The sequence below is a fragment of the Phyllostomus discolor genome, chromosome 2, assembly GCF_004126475.2.
Source record: "Phyllostomus discolor isolate MPI-MPIP mPhyDis1 chromosome 2, mPhyDis1.pri.v3, whole genome shotgun sequence".
Taxonomy (NCBI): domain Eukaryota; kingdom Metazoa; phylum Chordata; class Mammalia; order Chiroptera; family Phyllostomidae; genus Phyllostomus; species Phyllostomus discolor.
The window spans coordinates 6616965-6632990 of NC_040904.2; the positions used below are offsets into that span (position 1 = coordinate 6616965).

Sequence of the window (16026 nt, forward strand, 5' to 3'; positions counted from 1 at the left end):
CAATTTAGACTTCAGGAGAGTGCTGTGCTCTAAAATTAGTAAAGCACTCAGGAAGGGAGAATATAGGTTGGCTAAATTGCTTGAGTCCCATTTTCTTTCTTTCTTTCTTTTCTTTCTTTCTTTCTTTCTTTCTTTCTTTCTTTCTTTCTTTCTTTCTTTCTTTCTTTCTTTCTTTCTTTCTTTCTCTCCTTCCTCTCTCCCTTCCTTCCTTCCTTTTCTCTCTCTTTCTTTCTTTCCTTCTTTCTTTTCATCCTCCCTCCCTTCCTTCCTTCTTTCCTGTCTTTCTTTCTAAGGACATACTGTTATATTCACCTACCTAGGTTGGTTGTCTATATGGTAACACACACCCTTTTTGTAAATATTTAGTCACTTCTGGCAATCAAACAAAGCAAACAATTTGAAGTTGACTCTACATAGTAACTCAAACAGTGCCTATGAGGAACTCCCACAGTATTTTTCTGTAATCCACATCTTCTTTTCTTTTTTAAAAAGATTTTATTTATTTATTTTCAGAGAGGGAAGGGAGGGAGAAAGAGAAAGAGAGAGAAACATCAATGTGCAGTTGCTAGGGGCTGTGGCCTGCAACCCAGGCATATGCTCTGACTGGGAATCGAACCTGTAATGCTTTGGTTTGCAGCCCGCGCTCAATCCACTGAGCTATGCCAGCCAGGGCGCAAATTTTCTTATTTCCATTTTTGATCCTGATCAGTGGTTGCTCAGTCAACATTTGACATATTATTAGAAGTGACCTTATTTTGGACAGTAAAAATCACTGTATGAAGCAATGTTTTCTGTAGACTCTGTATATATATTTGAACTCATTCTAGCCCAGGCCCAGAGTCTGTGTGGGTCAGGTTGTAACTGAGTGATTTCAATAATGGCCTCTGTTTAATGGAGAGGCACCCACGGCATTAAACCCTGTGCCTGCAGTTCCCCTCTGTGCTGTGAATGAACATTTCAGGGGTCCTGTGGGGCTAACGAAGGTCTTCCTGGGGCAAGGCCTGGCCTTTCATGGACTCCTAGTCACTTACTCTGTCCTTTCATGGGACACTTTCCCCAGTTAAAGGAAGATGATCCTGTCCCTAATAAGACTTTACTCACTGCCACTAGTGTCAGAGTCCATAGTTCAGGGACAGAGTCTTCATAATCTCTTCTCACCAGGACCTAGCCAAACTCTTGTGATAAATCAGCATGGCTATGAAGTTCTTACCACTCGGTTTTAAACATGTTACATCGGGCAGATGGCAGATAATCCATAAAGGCCTGTTGAACTGTGTTTCTGTGCATGCACATGAACGCTCGCCCATAGGAAGCATGCAGACTTGGGTACTGGCGCTTTGCCTCCTGGCTGCCCTCCTCTCAGACCCTTGCCTAGAGCCTTCGTTAAGCTCGTATAAGGTGCAAGTCTGCAGAGAGACACCTTGGTCCCAGGCGGGCTGCTGCTTGGGACTGGCTGCTCCTCGGCATCCCTCACAGATACCTCCCCTTTGCCATCACGGTGATTTCCTCCCTCCCGAAACCTCAGTGCAGGCTCTGTCTCTTCTCTGGCGCAAAGACAACAGAGCCATTCTGGGGGATGGAAGTCCCCGGTCTTTGATGACGCGAGGTATCGCTTCCCTTACAAGGCCCCTCTACAGAATGCGGTGCCTGGAAGTAGGGGTCCCTACAGAAGAAATATCAGTCCCCGCACACTTTCTGGACAGAGCCCTTGCCAAGCGATAACTAAATTGCAGGAATTATGAAGAGTCAAAATTACGCCATCGGTGTCGTATTTCAGCAAGAGTCAGGGCCAGTGTTAGGAGAGTGGGGCCGGGGCGCTGACGTCACACACAGAATAAGAACATAAAGCAGGAGCTGGGAAAAGGCAGGAGGCGGCACCTCGGGGTCGGGGGAGGAAAGAAAAGGTGAATTTGGCAGAGGGCGGTAGAGTGTGGGGAAGGATTGCTTCAACGTGTAACCCATTTGCTGCCGCACCCTTGTGATAAAACAAAGATAATTAATCAGAAAATGTTACTGTTGGTTTTAAAAAAATGTGGGCCATTTATCGTCTTTTAAATGCAACTAGGCTGCCTGCATGCCGCAAGGACCGACCCCCTTCTAGGTCTGTCTGTCACTGGTATCTCAGTGACGATGTCCCTAACGTCCGGGCTGGGAGATTCTGTTTGCTGTGGAAAGGGGCTATTAAAACGTCACTTTGGCATTTCAGCGCTGAACCCTGGAAATGAAATCCAGCACAGCTCACCTAATACTGAATCTCTCAACATACTGGGCAACATTATATGTTTGCAGGGCTGTATTAAGCAGCTCTCTCCCCAGTGAGGGGATTAATCACCCGCTGTCTCGTGCTCATGTAAAATCTGAAGCTCCATTGGAGCATCTGCGATATTTTTTTGTTCTTTTGCCAGGAGATGCTAATGTGTCCCCCACCTGCACTGAAGCTAGGGTTCAGCGGCTCTTGCCTTCTTCGTGCATCAGACACCTGGTGCGGGCTGGGGTGTGGGACTCACTCAAGGAGGGTCCGTGACATTACGAGGTGAGTGGTTCACGTGTTAGGAAGGCAATTTCAATGGGATGGATGGGGCACAGGGACCATCGGGCTGCAGGTGATGTAAGCAGAAGGACTGCTGAAGTGTGCAGATGGAGTGCAGGGCACCTCAGATACTTTAATTTGTTGGCAAAGGGGAAACAAATGGATAGTCAGGTGTGTTAAGAGTCATACGGAGAGGAGAGCTCCGGTCAATGAAGACGGGGGGAAATATCACCATGTCCTGCAGCTGTACCTGGCCTGCGGTCAATCTGAGTGTTAACAGAGGGGCTGATGCTTCTCATATATGTCCGTGACAGTCTGGGGTATCACAGATGTGTTTGGGGAAGGGGGTGACCCCAGATTTGTCCCTCAAATGTCACTCTGGAGAATATACAGATCCCTGCATGATGGTGCCCCACACTGCATGGACACGGAAATGTGGAATGACTCATACACGCATTTTATCAAATGGCGGCTCCACTAATTACCCTGACGGTAAAAAGAAAAGGGCTCAGGTACACCTGTCTGGCACAGGGTTTCGTGTCTAAAAGAACGTGCTGGCCTCACACCGCAGAGCAAGGGCAGGTAAGGGCTGTTGGCCAGACCTGGACACAGCCTCGCCACCGGAGCTCGGCAGAGCCGGCGCCTGCCAACAGTGGGTGCATCCGGCTGTGGCTCCCACCCGTTGTCCAGGGTGTTTTCCTTAGTTAGAGTGAAACTCCTGGCCTGGGCTTCAGCTCCCACTTCTGTTCAGGTGAGTGAGTGTTTTCTGCCCCAGAGTGCTCTACCAGAACCATCAGCCCTCAATCTGCACGTCCTGCCAACCGAACAGCTCTCGTCTCCAGAACACACCTGGCGGGTGGTCTTCTCAAGGAGGCCTACCTGGTGGCATGGCTGGACTGGCTGCAAATGAAGGAAAGTGGGCTGGAAAAACTCAGAAGAAAGTGCTTTTCTTTGCCTACATATATCTTGGATTTATTTATTTTGTTATTATTTTTTAAAGGTTTTATTTATTTATTTTTAGAGAGGGAAGGGAGGGAGAAAGAGAGAGTAACAGAGAAACATCAATGTGTGGTTGCTGGGGGCCGTGGCCTGCAACCCAAGCATGTGCCCTGACTGGGAATCGAACCTGTGATGCTTTAGTTCGCAGCCCGCGCTCAATCCACTGAGCTACACCAGCCAGGTGGATATCTGGGATTTAGGCTGACTTTTCCCCTGATCACTCCATCACCTTACGGAAGAGACATCGCAGGAGCCGGCAGCGAGGGGACCTGGCACAGGGAGTAAGAGCGGAGCGACCGTGGGCACGACGGCCCAGCCTTGACTCACCTCTCAGCCGCTTCAGCCTCTGTTCCCGCCGCCTCCTCCGTACCACCAGCAAGAGCACGAAGAGCAGCAGGACCCCCACCAGGATACAGGAGATGGTCACCAGCATCTTGAGCCCCTCGTTGGTCGTCAGCCCTTCTTCGCTTTGGACGACTGACTTAATGAGTGGAGGGATTGTACCTGAAAGCAGGGCCGTGATGTTAGGTGGCTACTAATGGAGACGCATGGCGGAGTTTTAGGGGTGATGGGTTACAACAGTCGCGCCATGGGATCCCAGGTGTCCACAGTGATGGGGAATGAAAGGAAGTCCTCGTCTAGGTTCTTGCTGACTTAGCTACTTGCTCCCCCCCTTTCTTCCGCACAACTTTGAACTTACTCTACAGCGCATCAGATCAGGATCTGCCCTGAGAGTAAAGCGCATTTCTTTGAAAGAGACCTTGTTTTGCAAGGTCTTCCTTGGGACAGGCACTTGGAAGCTTGAAGTCTGGGCAAGATGCTTAAAAAAGCCACATGCATTCACATGGACCTAAATGTCACCCGCAGCACAACTGGCAGAGGCTGTTTGAAAAACTGCACATCACAGAAGGAACAATAGTTTTGGCAAGTGCACAGAAGAGAGTCCGCAAGGAGACTGTACCAGATGCCCTGGCTCAAAGAAGCTGAAAATCCCTTTTGTTTGGTTATGCATTTGCTTTAATCACAGGCATAAGACTAAATATACTTTAGAAACCCTCATTTCAGGCTATAAGAGCTACAGGCAACTTTTCAGAGGGGAACCTTCCAGGTACCCAAAGCAAGCTGGTTATGGACCAGACACTATTCAACAGAGCTATGAAATTCAGGTTATTTAATGTTATAAGGGGACACCTAAGCAGGCTGAAGTCTGAGCTACTGGAAGCTGCTTCTACGCAGAGGCTCCATACGGTGGGGCAGAGATTCAAACACAGACCTCACTGTGTTTTACGGGGCGTGCCCTCTGGCACCCTCCTTTATGTAAAACTCTCCATCCTGTGGTGTGTTCCATGTAAAACATGGGCCAGGAAGCCAGGGATTTAAGACAAAAGTGCAGAAATGATACACGTTCCCCCTGAACAAACACGTGTGTGGTCCTGCATTTAGTAAGCAGAGCAGGGGTCACCGAACCCCACTTCTCTACGTGATCTGCTAAGGCTGAGAAGAGAATTCTTGCAACTTCATAGTGGTTTTGACCGGACAGTGGAGCCTGCCAATGCTCAGAGCCCACCTGCGGGAGGCAGGTGAGGATGCACCTGCACAACCAAGCCTTCCCAGGGACGGGCAAACAGGTGGCTAAGGAAACGAGAGAGGAAAGAGTCCAATAAAGAAATGGAAGAATCTGAACTCTGACTGGTATAGATGTGAGGCTAATCGTTAATGTTCGTCTTTCCAGAAATGAAGAAAATCTTTCAGGCAGATGTGTCAGAAGGGATATTAAAGCTCTACATCTACGAAACGGTTCAGAGAAACCTGTAATCGCTTGCCAGGAAACTATAAATGCGTGCTCTCATTTCTTAGTGTAATAAAATCTTCTTAGGGTAATAAAATCATTTCAGAGTTCAGAAAATTAAATGCAGCTCACAGGGCTTTTTCATGAGTATTCTCTAAGATCCTGGATAAAGGGAGAGCCTTAAATTTTTTACTTTTTGATGACAAACATTGAAAGTCTGTAGAGCACTGTCTGAGCTTGAGCCACAGTTTCGGAGTCTGCACATGAGCGGTTTCTAACGAAGCGATTAGCTGCACGCACGTCACCAGTGCAGCACACTGGTTGCTCTGGCATCCACGCAGGGTTTAGAGAAGCCGCCTGTCAGGGTGTGATTACTGTAAGTCAGTTAATGTTGAGCCAGTCATCTCGAGTGAGAACCCTACTTGCTGCCAAATGGGTGCCTGCTAGCAGAGGATTTGGGGGCGGGGGACGTAAATACTAAGTAAAGTGGTTGGCAAGCGTCAAGGTCCTTTATCTTGTGGGGCCAAAGAGCGAAGCATGTTGGGACGGAAGCACTCTGCCTGCAGGATGAGGCGTCTGGGAGTGACGTCACGTGTAACCGAGGGCGGGAAAGCACCGGCCCAGGAGGAGAGCAGTTCCTCTCCCTGAGCTGGGCAGGTTGTCCCAGGGCCGTGGGTCCCGCGCATTGCAGAGGGGGGCCTGGGTTGGTGTAACTGGTTCCACCGGAGGGCTGCCCTCCACTCACGGGCCCAGGCCTGACCTGCTGCAGACGAGCCCGCACTCTGGCCGGGGGGACTCTGCAGGGAAATGGCCACGGACAGGGAATGTGGGTGGCTCTGGGTGGGCCAGAGGGGGACAGTCCAGGAGTAGACACCCCAGTGAAGATCCCAGCGCATCGCACCCCATTGATGTCCTTTGGATATTCCTCACGGTCCTTGGGGGCATGGACCTTTTTACTTGGGACACGGCATGACCTGTGCCCCAAGGAAGTTCTACAGCTTTAATCAAAACAAGCTCCCAAGTCCCCACAAACAGAGGAGGAAACCCCCCTCCACCTGCCTGGTGGGAGATAAAATACTGGGGTGCTGGCTTAGCTACAGACTTTCTAGGCTAAGCCACTCACCACCGTGGTCTGGTCGGATCCATGAGGATGGGACAGGCAGCACTGCTGGGAGCTGAGCCAGGGGCCCTGAACCCTCCGATACAGTGCAGCCGGTCCTGCCCGTGGTTCAAGCCCCAGTCCCGTCACTGCCAGGCTGTGGGGGTCGGCGTCTGCATGCGGGTCCCGGGGACTTTCTAAAGCCCCCTCAACACATGCCCGCCGGTGACCGCCTGCCTTTCAGCTTCATTGGGTTGGGCACTTGTTCAAGCATCAATAAATGGTCCTTGAATAGTATCAGTGGTAGAAAATGAGGATAAAATCAATAGTTTACTTTTGGCCACTAAACGTCATGAGACCCCCCCCATCACCTGGTTTTCAAAAAGCCTGTGCAAACTTCCCGTGTGCGTTTGTGCGTATGTGTGCACCGGCGTCCTATATGACGTGATTCTATTTCCATCGGTGCCTCTACTTCTGCTCAGAGACTAACTTAAGCTCTTTTATCATGAACAACGGGTTTTGCACATGCAGTTTAAGGGCTTAATGAGAGCAAAACAGGAAGCTGTTACGTGGATTGCGATGGGGTGGGGAAGGGGTGGGAGACAACAAAAGCAGTGTTAGCGCACAGTCATCGACAAGGCACAGAACCACGTGGCGAAGAATCCTTCAACCCAAAGAGTCGCTCCTGCACCAGCGCTCCCTAAGGACAGCCCCGTGGCCCTTGGTCCCTTATTTCTGAAGGACAGCCCTGGCCATGTGGGTACGGTGAACTAGGGGGCCCTGGAGGGAGAGGCACTGAAGCCCCGGGGAATCGGCGGGCCGCGGCCGCTGGGGGCCGAGGGTGGGTGTTAGATGGGAGGAGACAGCGAGCGCATGCGCGGGTCCCGAGACGCGGACCAGGGGGCGCGGGGCCGGCCAGCTTACTGCCGTCGTAGTTGAGCGTGGCGAAGTTGGCCTGCTTCTCCGCACAGCCGGCGCTGTTGCACACCCGCATCTGGAGCTCGTACCACGTGGCTTCCTGCAGGTCGTACAGAATGTAGGACTTGGAGAGGGAGGTCCGCTGCGCGGTGGTCCAGACCGTGGTCCCGAAGGGCCTGTACTCGAGCGTGAAGGAGGTGATGGGGCAGCCGCCATCGTTCCAGCCGATGAGGTTCAGCCTCACGCGGGTGGTGTTGATGCTGGCGAAGAGGTCTTGCTCCTTTGAGAACTGGGGCTCTGCGGGAGGATGGACAAGGGGGGTCAGCTCTCGGGGTACGTGAATGAGAGCCGTCGGAGGCGTCACGCATTCACCGCGGACTCCTCCCTCCACCTAGGCAGGGAGCTCGGTCCCAGTTAGAGTCGCTATCGACAGGGTCCCTATGGACCGATGGGCTGTCCCCTACTGTGATGACCTAGGTGTGAGAGGGAAACGTGGGTGGGCAGAGGTGATTTCTGTGCATTTTTGCTCCCTGAAGAGCAATGCTACGTTCACGTGTGTGTGCCCTTGTGTGGTCCCGAAGGACCCACCGGGCTCACCTGTTTCCAGGGGTGGGCCCGACTCAAGAAGACAGAGTTGGATTTGGGAAATAATGGCAGGTGTCCCTCACCATCCGGATGCTTCATCCTGGGGCCCAGAGACCTCATGGATGCACTTCTGCATAAATCAATCGCTCAGCATCTGAACGCTTACCATGCGTTACCTGAAACTCAGGTGCTGGGTCCCAACAGCACCTCCGCCTTCCCGGTTCTTGCTCCCCCACCATCCAGCCTGCCCCACGGGTTGAAATTCAGATGCGAGGGAGACCTACAAAGACCCTCCCTTCACCTCCTCACTTACACTCCCCTACAGCTATGACCCTCCCTCTCCCCGGCATCCCAGGCTGCCAATTGTACAGCTAAACGCAATTTCCCTTGGGATCCATCGCCTTGAGGGTCCGTGTTTCAGAGAAAGGAAACCATGTCACGTTAAGGGTTGACGATCTATCCCAGTCTCTTCCCACCTGAAGGGCAGGGTGATGAGGCAACAAGAAAGTTATAGAGGGGGCCTGGGGTAAGAAGCGGGGGCTGCACTAAAAGGTCAGAGGGTAAATGTCACATTTCCTGGCTGCCCAGCCTGGACACTGTATGTTGGTGCAAAAGCCCTCAGTTTTCAAATGACCCTCCTCTTTTTGACTGCCAATGAGAAATTGAAAAAAAAAAAAAAAAAAAAAAAAGAACCAGGATATTCTGTAAGGACCGCCCATCTGTCTCATTTCGCTGTGACACAGCCAAACCCCCCTTGGGAACCACGGAGTTCAAAGACACAAACACGCATGCGACTCCACGACACATTTGTGATTCCAGCCCCCGCCCCCTCACTTCCGATCTGGAAAACCGAGGACACCCAGAAACACGAAGAAGGCGTATGCACGCACCTTTCCCTAATGTTTTTGCTTCTATGATTTCACTTATGCGCCCGGGCCCCACTCCATTTTGGGCGGTGAGAGTGAACTTGTACCAAGTACCGCATTTCAGGTTTTCCAGGCGGTAAGAGCGTTCGCTCGGGCTGATTGGGAAACTCCCCCACTGCTCGCTGTTATCCTCCGAGTACTGCAGTATGTAGCCTTCAGAAAACACGAAAGAAGCAAAAGAGCATTATTTGCTTTCTATTAGAAGCTGGCCCATGTTGCATTTTTGTGTGGACGGGAGTCCTCTGAGCTCTCACATCTTGGGAAGAGAACGCCGGTCCTTTTCCTGGTTCCAGGACAGTCAGCCCAGGCTGGGGGGTGTGCCGTGATGACGCACTGGTTAGTGAGGTATTGAGGCCACCTGGGCACGACTGTGGTGGCCTTGCTGGGCGGCATGGTGGGAACAAAACCCTTTCTGTCCGTCCCCTTTTAGCAGGTGTCCTGGGCAGAGGGCCGTGGTGGACACTCGGTCCCTGAACAGCTGCCCTTCGGTGCACGCGTGCTTGGGTCCCTGGGCACCAGCCTGGTTTAAAGCCGAGTTATTTTTAAGAGGACCGAAGCTCTAGCAGAGGGACCTATGATCAACGGTGGCAGGAGCCTTCTCGGTCACCTTCTGCTCAGTTCACAGCCACACACAGAACCGGCTCCAATCCTGTGGCCTTCCCCCGTGGCAACAGAGGCCTGGCTTCTACCTTGGTTTGAAAAATCCCTCCAGCACTTCATGTCTGTGTATGACCTTGCCACCTCTACTTCCACTGCTACTAGCAACAACTGTCTGTTCTTCAAGCTCTCGCTACATGCTGAGTGTTGTCCTGGGCCAGTTACTGACTTCATGTGACCTATGTGGTTCTTTTCTCCAAGGCGCAGATGAAGACCCTGAGGTCCGGAGAGGTTAGGTGACCGTCCTGGGGTCCTAATGTCCGAATCTAAAGCCCGTGCTCCTCACCCCCGTGGTCATTGAGACATCCCTCCCGATTACAGCCTTCATCCCTGTTACCCCAAACACCTTCCTGCGGACAAACGGATCCTGTCTGCACCGTTCCTGCCTCCCAAACGTCCACACGCAGGCAATCCAGGACTAGCCTGCCTGCTGCCTGGTGTCCTCACACCAACAGACTCGCACCTTCTGTCTCGCCCAGGAACTCCACTTTCAACACTGGCAAAGTGCTTGTCACCTCCACACTACGGGGACCCAAACTGGCGGCATTGAGTTCTGTCCAAACCTCTCGCAAGGAGATCTCCCATCTCTGATTCCTGCTCCATGGTCACGGTCAGTATCTTCCCTCCTCCTGCTCCTCCTCCTCTCCCCTCTGCGGCCTCCCCCTCTGGGGCCCCTCCTCCCGCCTGAGCCTTGTTGTCTCCTCTGTGTCCCTGACCTTCACTCTTCACAGCTCCTTGAATACCTGACAGGTGCGCGATGGACCTGTGGGCTCCCCGTTCCCACCTGCCATCCCCACCTTCACACCAGCTCTGTCCAGACTGCCTCCTGGGTACCCTGCACCTCATGGGGATTGTGCTGTGGTCCTAATCTCCTCTGTCTAAACCGCTTCTGGGAAGCTTCTCTCACCCTTGGGGATGGGAACCCCTGTGCCGAGGGCTTTGGCCACCACCATGTTTTGGGGATCCCTAGTTGCCTTTTCGTGGGAACTCTCCATGACTAAGATTGGCTTCATCTCTAAGTCCTTGGCGCTCTGACACCCTTCCTGTACTACCTCTCCTCTGCTTTGACACCTGCAGAACCGAAGCTCCATTTCATTCCAGCCTGGAGCACGAGGGCCCCTGGAACTCTCCCCACAGGACTCCATTTCTCCATGAGAAGGTTCTTTAATCAGCCTGGAACCTCGGCTAGCCCATTTTATCAAAGAGTCCTGTTTCACTCCCGACTTCCTAGAGTTCTTATCCTGCCAGTCACCAGCTCTGGTTACCTGTGACCCGCCTTCCTTCCCAGCTGTCTGGCATCCCTGGAGCCAGTCATTAAACTGTGATAACAGTGACCACTACAATTTGTGCTGTTCATCTGCAGCTGGGGCCTCCTTCCCACTTGGCAATGACTTTGTTCATCTATTAATGACTCCCTGTGCATCCACATGACAGCTGTTACAAATCTTGCCCACACTCCTCAAACCCACGAAGGCATCCTCACCCCTAATCACCCAACTATTTTTAAATAATAATCTCACCTCTTCCTTTCCTAACAAAGAGAAGATCCTCCCCTTCGCCCAGTGGCGTGCCAATAAACATTTAACAACTAGCTCTCAGGAAAAAAAAAGAGTCAGAATGCTCTCGAAAAAGAGTATTTCTGATTTGTCTGGTGTGCAAATATCCCCAGGCCGGCTGTGGACACTGAGTACAGAACTGGGAAGGGATGTAGCCACTTGCTCTCATGTGTTGGAGCTGGAAGGAGCTGGAAGGAGCTGGAAGGAATGGCTCAAGCACCCACTGGCGTCCCCCTGACATGTCCCTGTATTTCCAGTTAACTTCTCACCCTTCCCCCTTTCTCAAAGAAAGAGTATCCCCTGCCTTTGGAAACCTAAGCCTTCTATCCCTGCCACCCACTCACGGACCTCTTCCGGTCCCTCAGCCCCTCCCTCCTGCGCATGTTCAGTCTCTTCGTCCAGAATGACTCCTTTTCCTTAGTCCACAGCTTGCTCAGAGTGATGTTTCCCTACTCCGCTTAGGCTAGAATTGTCATGCTATCTCACTGCTTCAGGATACACTTTCTTTATTCTTTTATTCTATTTTGCTATGTACTCATTACAAAAGCTCTGGGTAAATACATTGTTTTCTATCTCAACTCTAAGTTCCCTACCTTTTCATCCTTTACAAGAAGAGTAACCGTGGCTACTAGAATGAATGATTGAGTACATGAATGAATGATACCATGGGGACACCGTGGGGAAGCAACAGTGTTTGGAATCTCGAGGGAGAGGTTACAGCACCTGTACCTGCTTTCTGTTTTTGCATTTGTATACTCCTCCCCTCAGACTGGAGACACAATACTACTACTAATAATTTTGTGAATGGGGTTCTTTGGATGAATGATGCATTTGCACAAATACCTTAAAAATAGATGTTTAGGTGATGGAAGACTTAATTATAGGATGTATTTTTTTTTTTTGAGGAATAAGCTAACATAAAATTAGTGGGTGAGGATGTGTCACTTAGCCTGTGGGATAATGACAATCAATCACCGTGGACACCTATCCCAGATTACCTCGGATAGAGCTGCCCCCGTTGTCTCCAGGGAGCCAGGAGAGGGTGATGGAAGAAGACGTGGTTTTGGACACCGTAAGCCGAGGCTGGTCTGGTGGCACTAGATAGGACACAGTCGTTAGAAAACAAGAATTAGTTTTTCACATCGTTAGTCTTCCTTAACAGTCATTTACCCAATCACTTTTAACAGCCACTTATTAAGTAAGTGTTCCAGGATGCCAAAATATGCAATTCACTCCTGTCAAAATGTCTATTTAGTTGATATCCTGGGCGCAAGAGATAGAACAGAGTGAATCTATTATTTAAAGAAAACTCAACTGCATGTCTACTTGGATTTGCATCTAACTCATTTCCTTACCGATATTTTGAATTTCAGAGTTGTTCATCACTGATGAAAATCTGCTTTAAACCTCCTAAGGACACAGGCAGTGGTTTGCCTTGAATTTCAACCGTGATTCAAGGGAGGAAGGTAAGTGGCACCCACTTAGCTGTTCTGTTCTCAGAACGAGGGAGGAGGAGAATGAGGGAGGAGAAGAGAATTGTGGGGCAAAGAATTGCAAAAGTCCCCACTTTTTGTAGCTACTCCCCCAAGTCACAACACCCCCCCCCCACACACACTGAGCTCCAAAAATCAAAGTCCCTCCCTTGAGCGGCAGCACCAGAATTTCAACGTTCATAACGAGGTTTGAAGAATACGTACTTCTAACCACTGAACCTTGACATTATTTTGGATGAACTCTGAGAACAGGAACACCAGAGAAATTCAGAATCAGGTTATCCACATTTAGAGAAAGTTCCCCATAAAATGTCCTTCTCTTTTTCTCTGAAAGAAGCCTCGTATATTAACCCAAAAGCATAAAAATGGACCCATCTCTTTAGAGTCACCTTATAGTGTCTGTCTTCTGAAGTGTTTTGGAATTCTCCTGACTTCAATCAACTTGAAATTTCAGATCACTTTTGCATTACTTTTTTAAAAATATAGTTCTTCTCCTCCCCTTACCTCCTGCTGAGGACAATGCTGACTTTGTTTTTACTTGCTGTGATTATGGCTGTGACAACAGTTAAATCCAAGGAAGCATACGCTTCGATTTCTCTCCTAAGAACACACCCATGTGCATCCAAACAGGAACCCATCAGTGGCCACTTGGGATTTTACCCTGGACTTGAATTCACAGTATGAAGTTGGTTGTGCCCTTTTTGTGGACATAGTCAAGACAATGGCATGGTGATTGTTGGAGGGAAAGGGGTGGGGGAGGTAGAAGGGGTCCAGGGGGGATACGTGGTGACGGAAGGAGACTTGACTCGGGGTGGTGACCACACAGCACAGGACACAGATGATGCGTGACAGAACTGTACACCCGAAACCTGAATAATCTTATTGACCAATGTCGCCCCAACAAATTCAATAAGTATTTAAATGAGAAAAATTTCATGTGCTGTATTAAATACATAATTAAGTATTATAGCAATAATAGAGTTGCAGCCAGTGTCCTTTTTAATTATTGCCTGTAAGAATTTAGTTGATTGGCAGACATAAAAGACCTTGACTCGGACTTTTTTGGTGTGTTTTCTGGGTTACATTTTCACACCTGCAGAGTGAACCACACGATCAATGGAAGCTACTGAGAAGGACTTTTACAGCGATGCTGACATGAAGGAAGATGAGACCAGCGCTCTGTATGCAAAAATATAACCAGTGTTATCTCTGGGACTATGAATGCTTTCTCTTCTCTTTGATTTGCTTAATTATATTTTCCACAATGAACATATATATATATGTGTATGTGTGTATATATATATAGATATATATATATATCTTTTTGTGAAGGCTGATTTTTACATTGGCTTGGCTTTACCCTTTGCCTGTAGGCAGGCGTACAAAAAATACGATTACAAAAAGTCCCAACAGTTTTGTACCTTGTACTTGCAAGTTTAAAATGATTTCATCGGATCCCCAGTTGTTATTGGCGATGCAGCTGTAGTAGCCGGAATCCTCCGCCTTCACCGTGCGGATGACGAAGCTCCCGTTGCTGAAGACGCTCCTCCGCCCATCAATCGTCACCAGGCTGGGTGTCCCGTTACTGCCTCACAGGAAGAAGAAGGCACAGATTAAAGAAATTACAATCCAAATTAGCTGAGGTTGGGGAAGAGCATGAAGACTCTCTTTGAAGCACGCAATGCATTTGGAAGCTTGCATTCTTAAGAAATAAACTGTGATTACTACATCATGAGACCAATCGGACAGCTGACATGTGCTCTCTATAAAGAACGCTGTGTTGAAGTGAGGTCCCGTCGAGGGCCTGCGTGCTGCTCCTCGCGTGTGTCCATGCCTGTCCTGTCCTCCGTGGGCCTCCCCCTCCTCCGCCACGTAGGCACCCGGGATGCGCTCTTTTTGGGGATTCCTTTCACGGGGAGAAGTGACACTTTGACTAAGCCATACGCGGACAACTAAATTTTAGAATCTCTTCTAGAGTCACTTCAAGTTAGAGTTGTAATGACTTTGACATTGAAATGGACTGGGGTATGTCAAGGGGGGATGCGCTGCCCCTGGTGTGAAGGGCGTCCCATCGCCATCACAACTGGGGCCAAGGCCCCGGTGGCAATTGTCCAATCACGTGGGGTCATCCCGAAGTCAGGGAGAATACTGCCTGGCCTTGGGAGCTTCCTCTGGGTGAACTGTCTTTAACAGAGAGGAGAGGGATGGTCCCTGGACCAAGTACCATGCTTTCTAGAGTTGATATCTTTTAAGTGCTTTTATCAGGAAATAGGTGCTCTTCTGAATCCTTTCTACATCAAATCTCCATGCTCGCTGGTGAATTGTCAGCCCTTTGTACCCTAAATCCTTCCTCTGAATAGAGATGGAGCACTTAAAAAAGTCATACCAGCACAAAGCATCTCATCCACCTTCGCTCTGCTGTCTTCGCTGCTATTATTTTAACAATGACTACTGAGTGTGGAAAACCAGGTTTCACAGGAGCCGAGTCCTGATGGATTGCCTTCCTTACAGTGACTTCTCAGAGCATTTGAATTAGGACTCGTCTGTCCATTACCTCAGAAGGCGAAGAGAAAGTGCTAAGTCTCACGTGACCTTGGACGCCTTCCCCTCGGTTACAGGAGACATTTACACGAGAAGGCACAGAAAACGTTCACAGAGAATATCGGGTTGATTGGACTCTTTTCCTTGCAAGCGTTCTGTTATGAGTTTAAAGGCCCCGAATGAGCAAGGATTTACATAGTACATCCGCTCCTTTGAATGTTAAAGCCGAGGTCCCTCCGCTCCTCCATCCTCTGCGTCTGAGCAGAGTTGGTAGGTGTCCTGGCTTTCACCAGGGTAAATGATTACAAAATTAGACCACCGCACCCAACGCAGTGTCTCTGATGGGCTGTCGTGGGGCTGTCGTGCACTCCGGGCATACATTGGGTTACTGGTTACCTGTCTTTCATCCATTTCACTGCCGGCGAAGGGTCCCCCACGGCTTTGCAAGGCAAGGCGATGTCTTTCATCCACGGAGTCGTGACGGTGCCGCTGAAGGTCAGGATGCGGGCCGGAGCTGGAGCACCAGACAGAGAAGCAGCTCAGTGAACTCTCAGGCTTGTCTACACAATAGGTCAAAACGACTTCGCCCAATACAGCCACGCCCCGCCGGAAAGGGGAGCGCAGCCTGCTAAGTAACATCCCACCTGGTGACGCCATGCACTCGCACCAGGGCCATGTCAGGGATTATCACTGCAAGAACGTGCAAACGGCCCCAAACCCCTCCTGTGGCATTTTTCCCTTCTCTTGACTAAACGCGAGAGCCCGAATTAAATATCTGGGGCTCCATCAGCCCCACAGCTCCAAGCTGTGTCTTCGATGAGCCCAATTATTTTTCAAAACACTTTATTAAACAATTTATCTCAACTCCCCCAACTGCACATTAAAATACACTTTTAATATCAAAGAGAACAGGCAGTACAAAACATAAAGTTT

General features: G+C 50.0%; 1 protein-coding gene across 1 annotated transcript in view; it reads right to left on the bottom strand.

Moving 5' to 3' along the window:
* Positions 1 to 16026, bottom strand: part of DSCAM (DS cell adhesion molecule) — a 532016-nt gene that overhangs the window by 44293 nt on the left and 471697 nt on the right. The window contains exons 22-27 of the mRNA XM_036017445.1: positions 15490 to 15607; positions 13974 to 14137; positions 12058 to 12156; positions 8811 to 8999; positions 7342 to 7632; positions 3857 to 4033 (exon numbers count right to left, since the gene is read on the bottom strand). Coding sequence (XP_035873338.1) covers positions 3857 to 4033; positions 7342 to 7632; positions 8811 to 8999; positions 12058 to 12156; positions 13974 to 14137; positions 15490 to 15607 — 1038 coding nt within the window. The remainder of the gene's footprint in view (positions 1 to 3856; positions 4034 to 7341; positions 7633 to 8810; positions 9000 to 12057; positions 12157 to 13973; positions 14138 to 15489; positions 15608 to 16026) is intronic.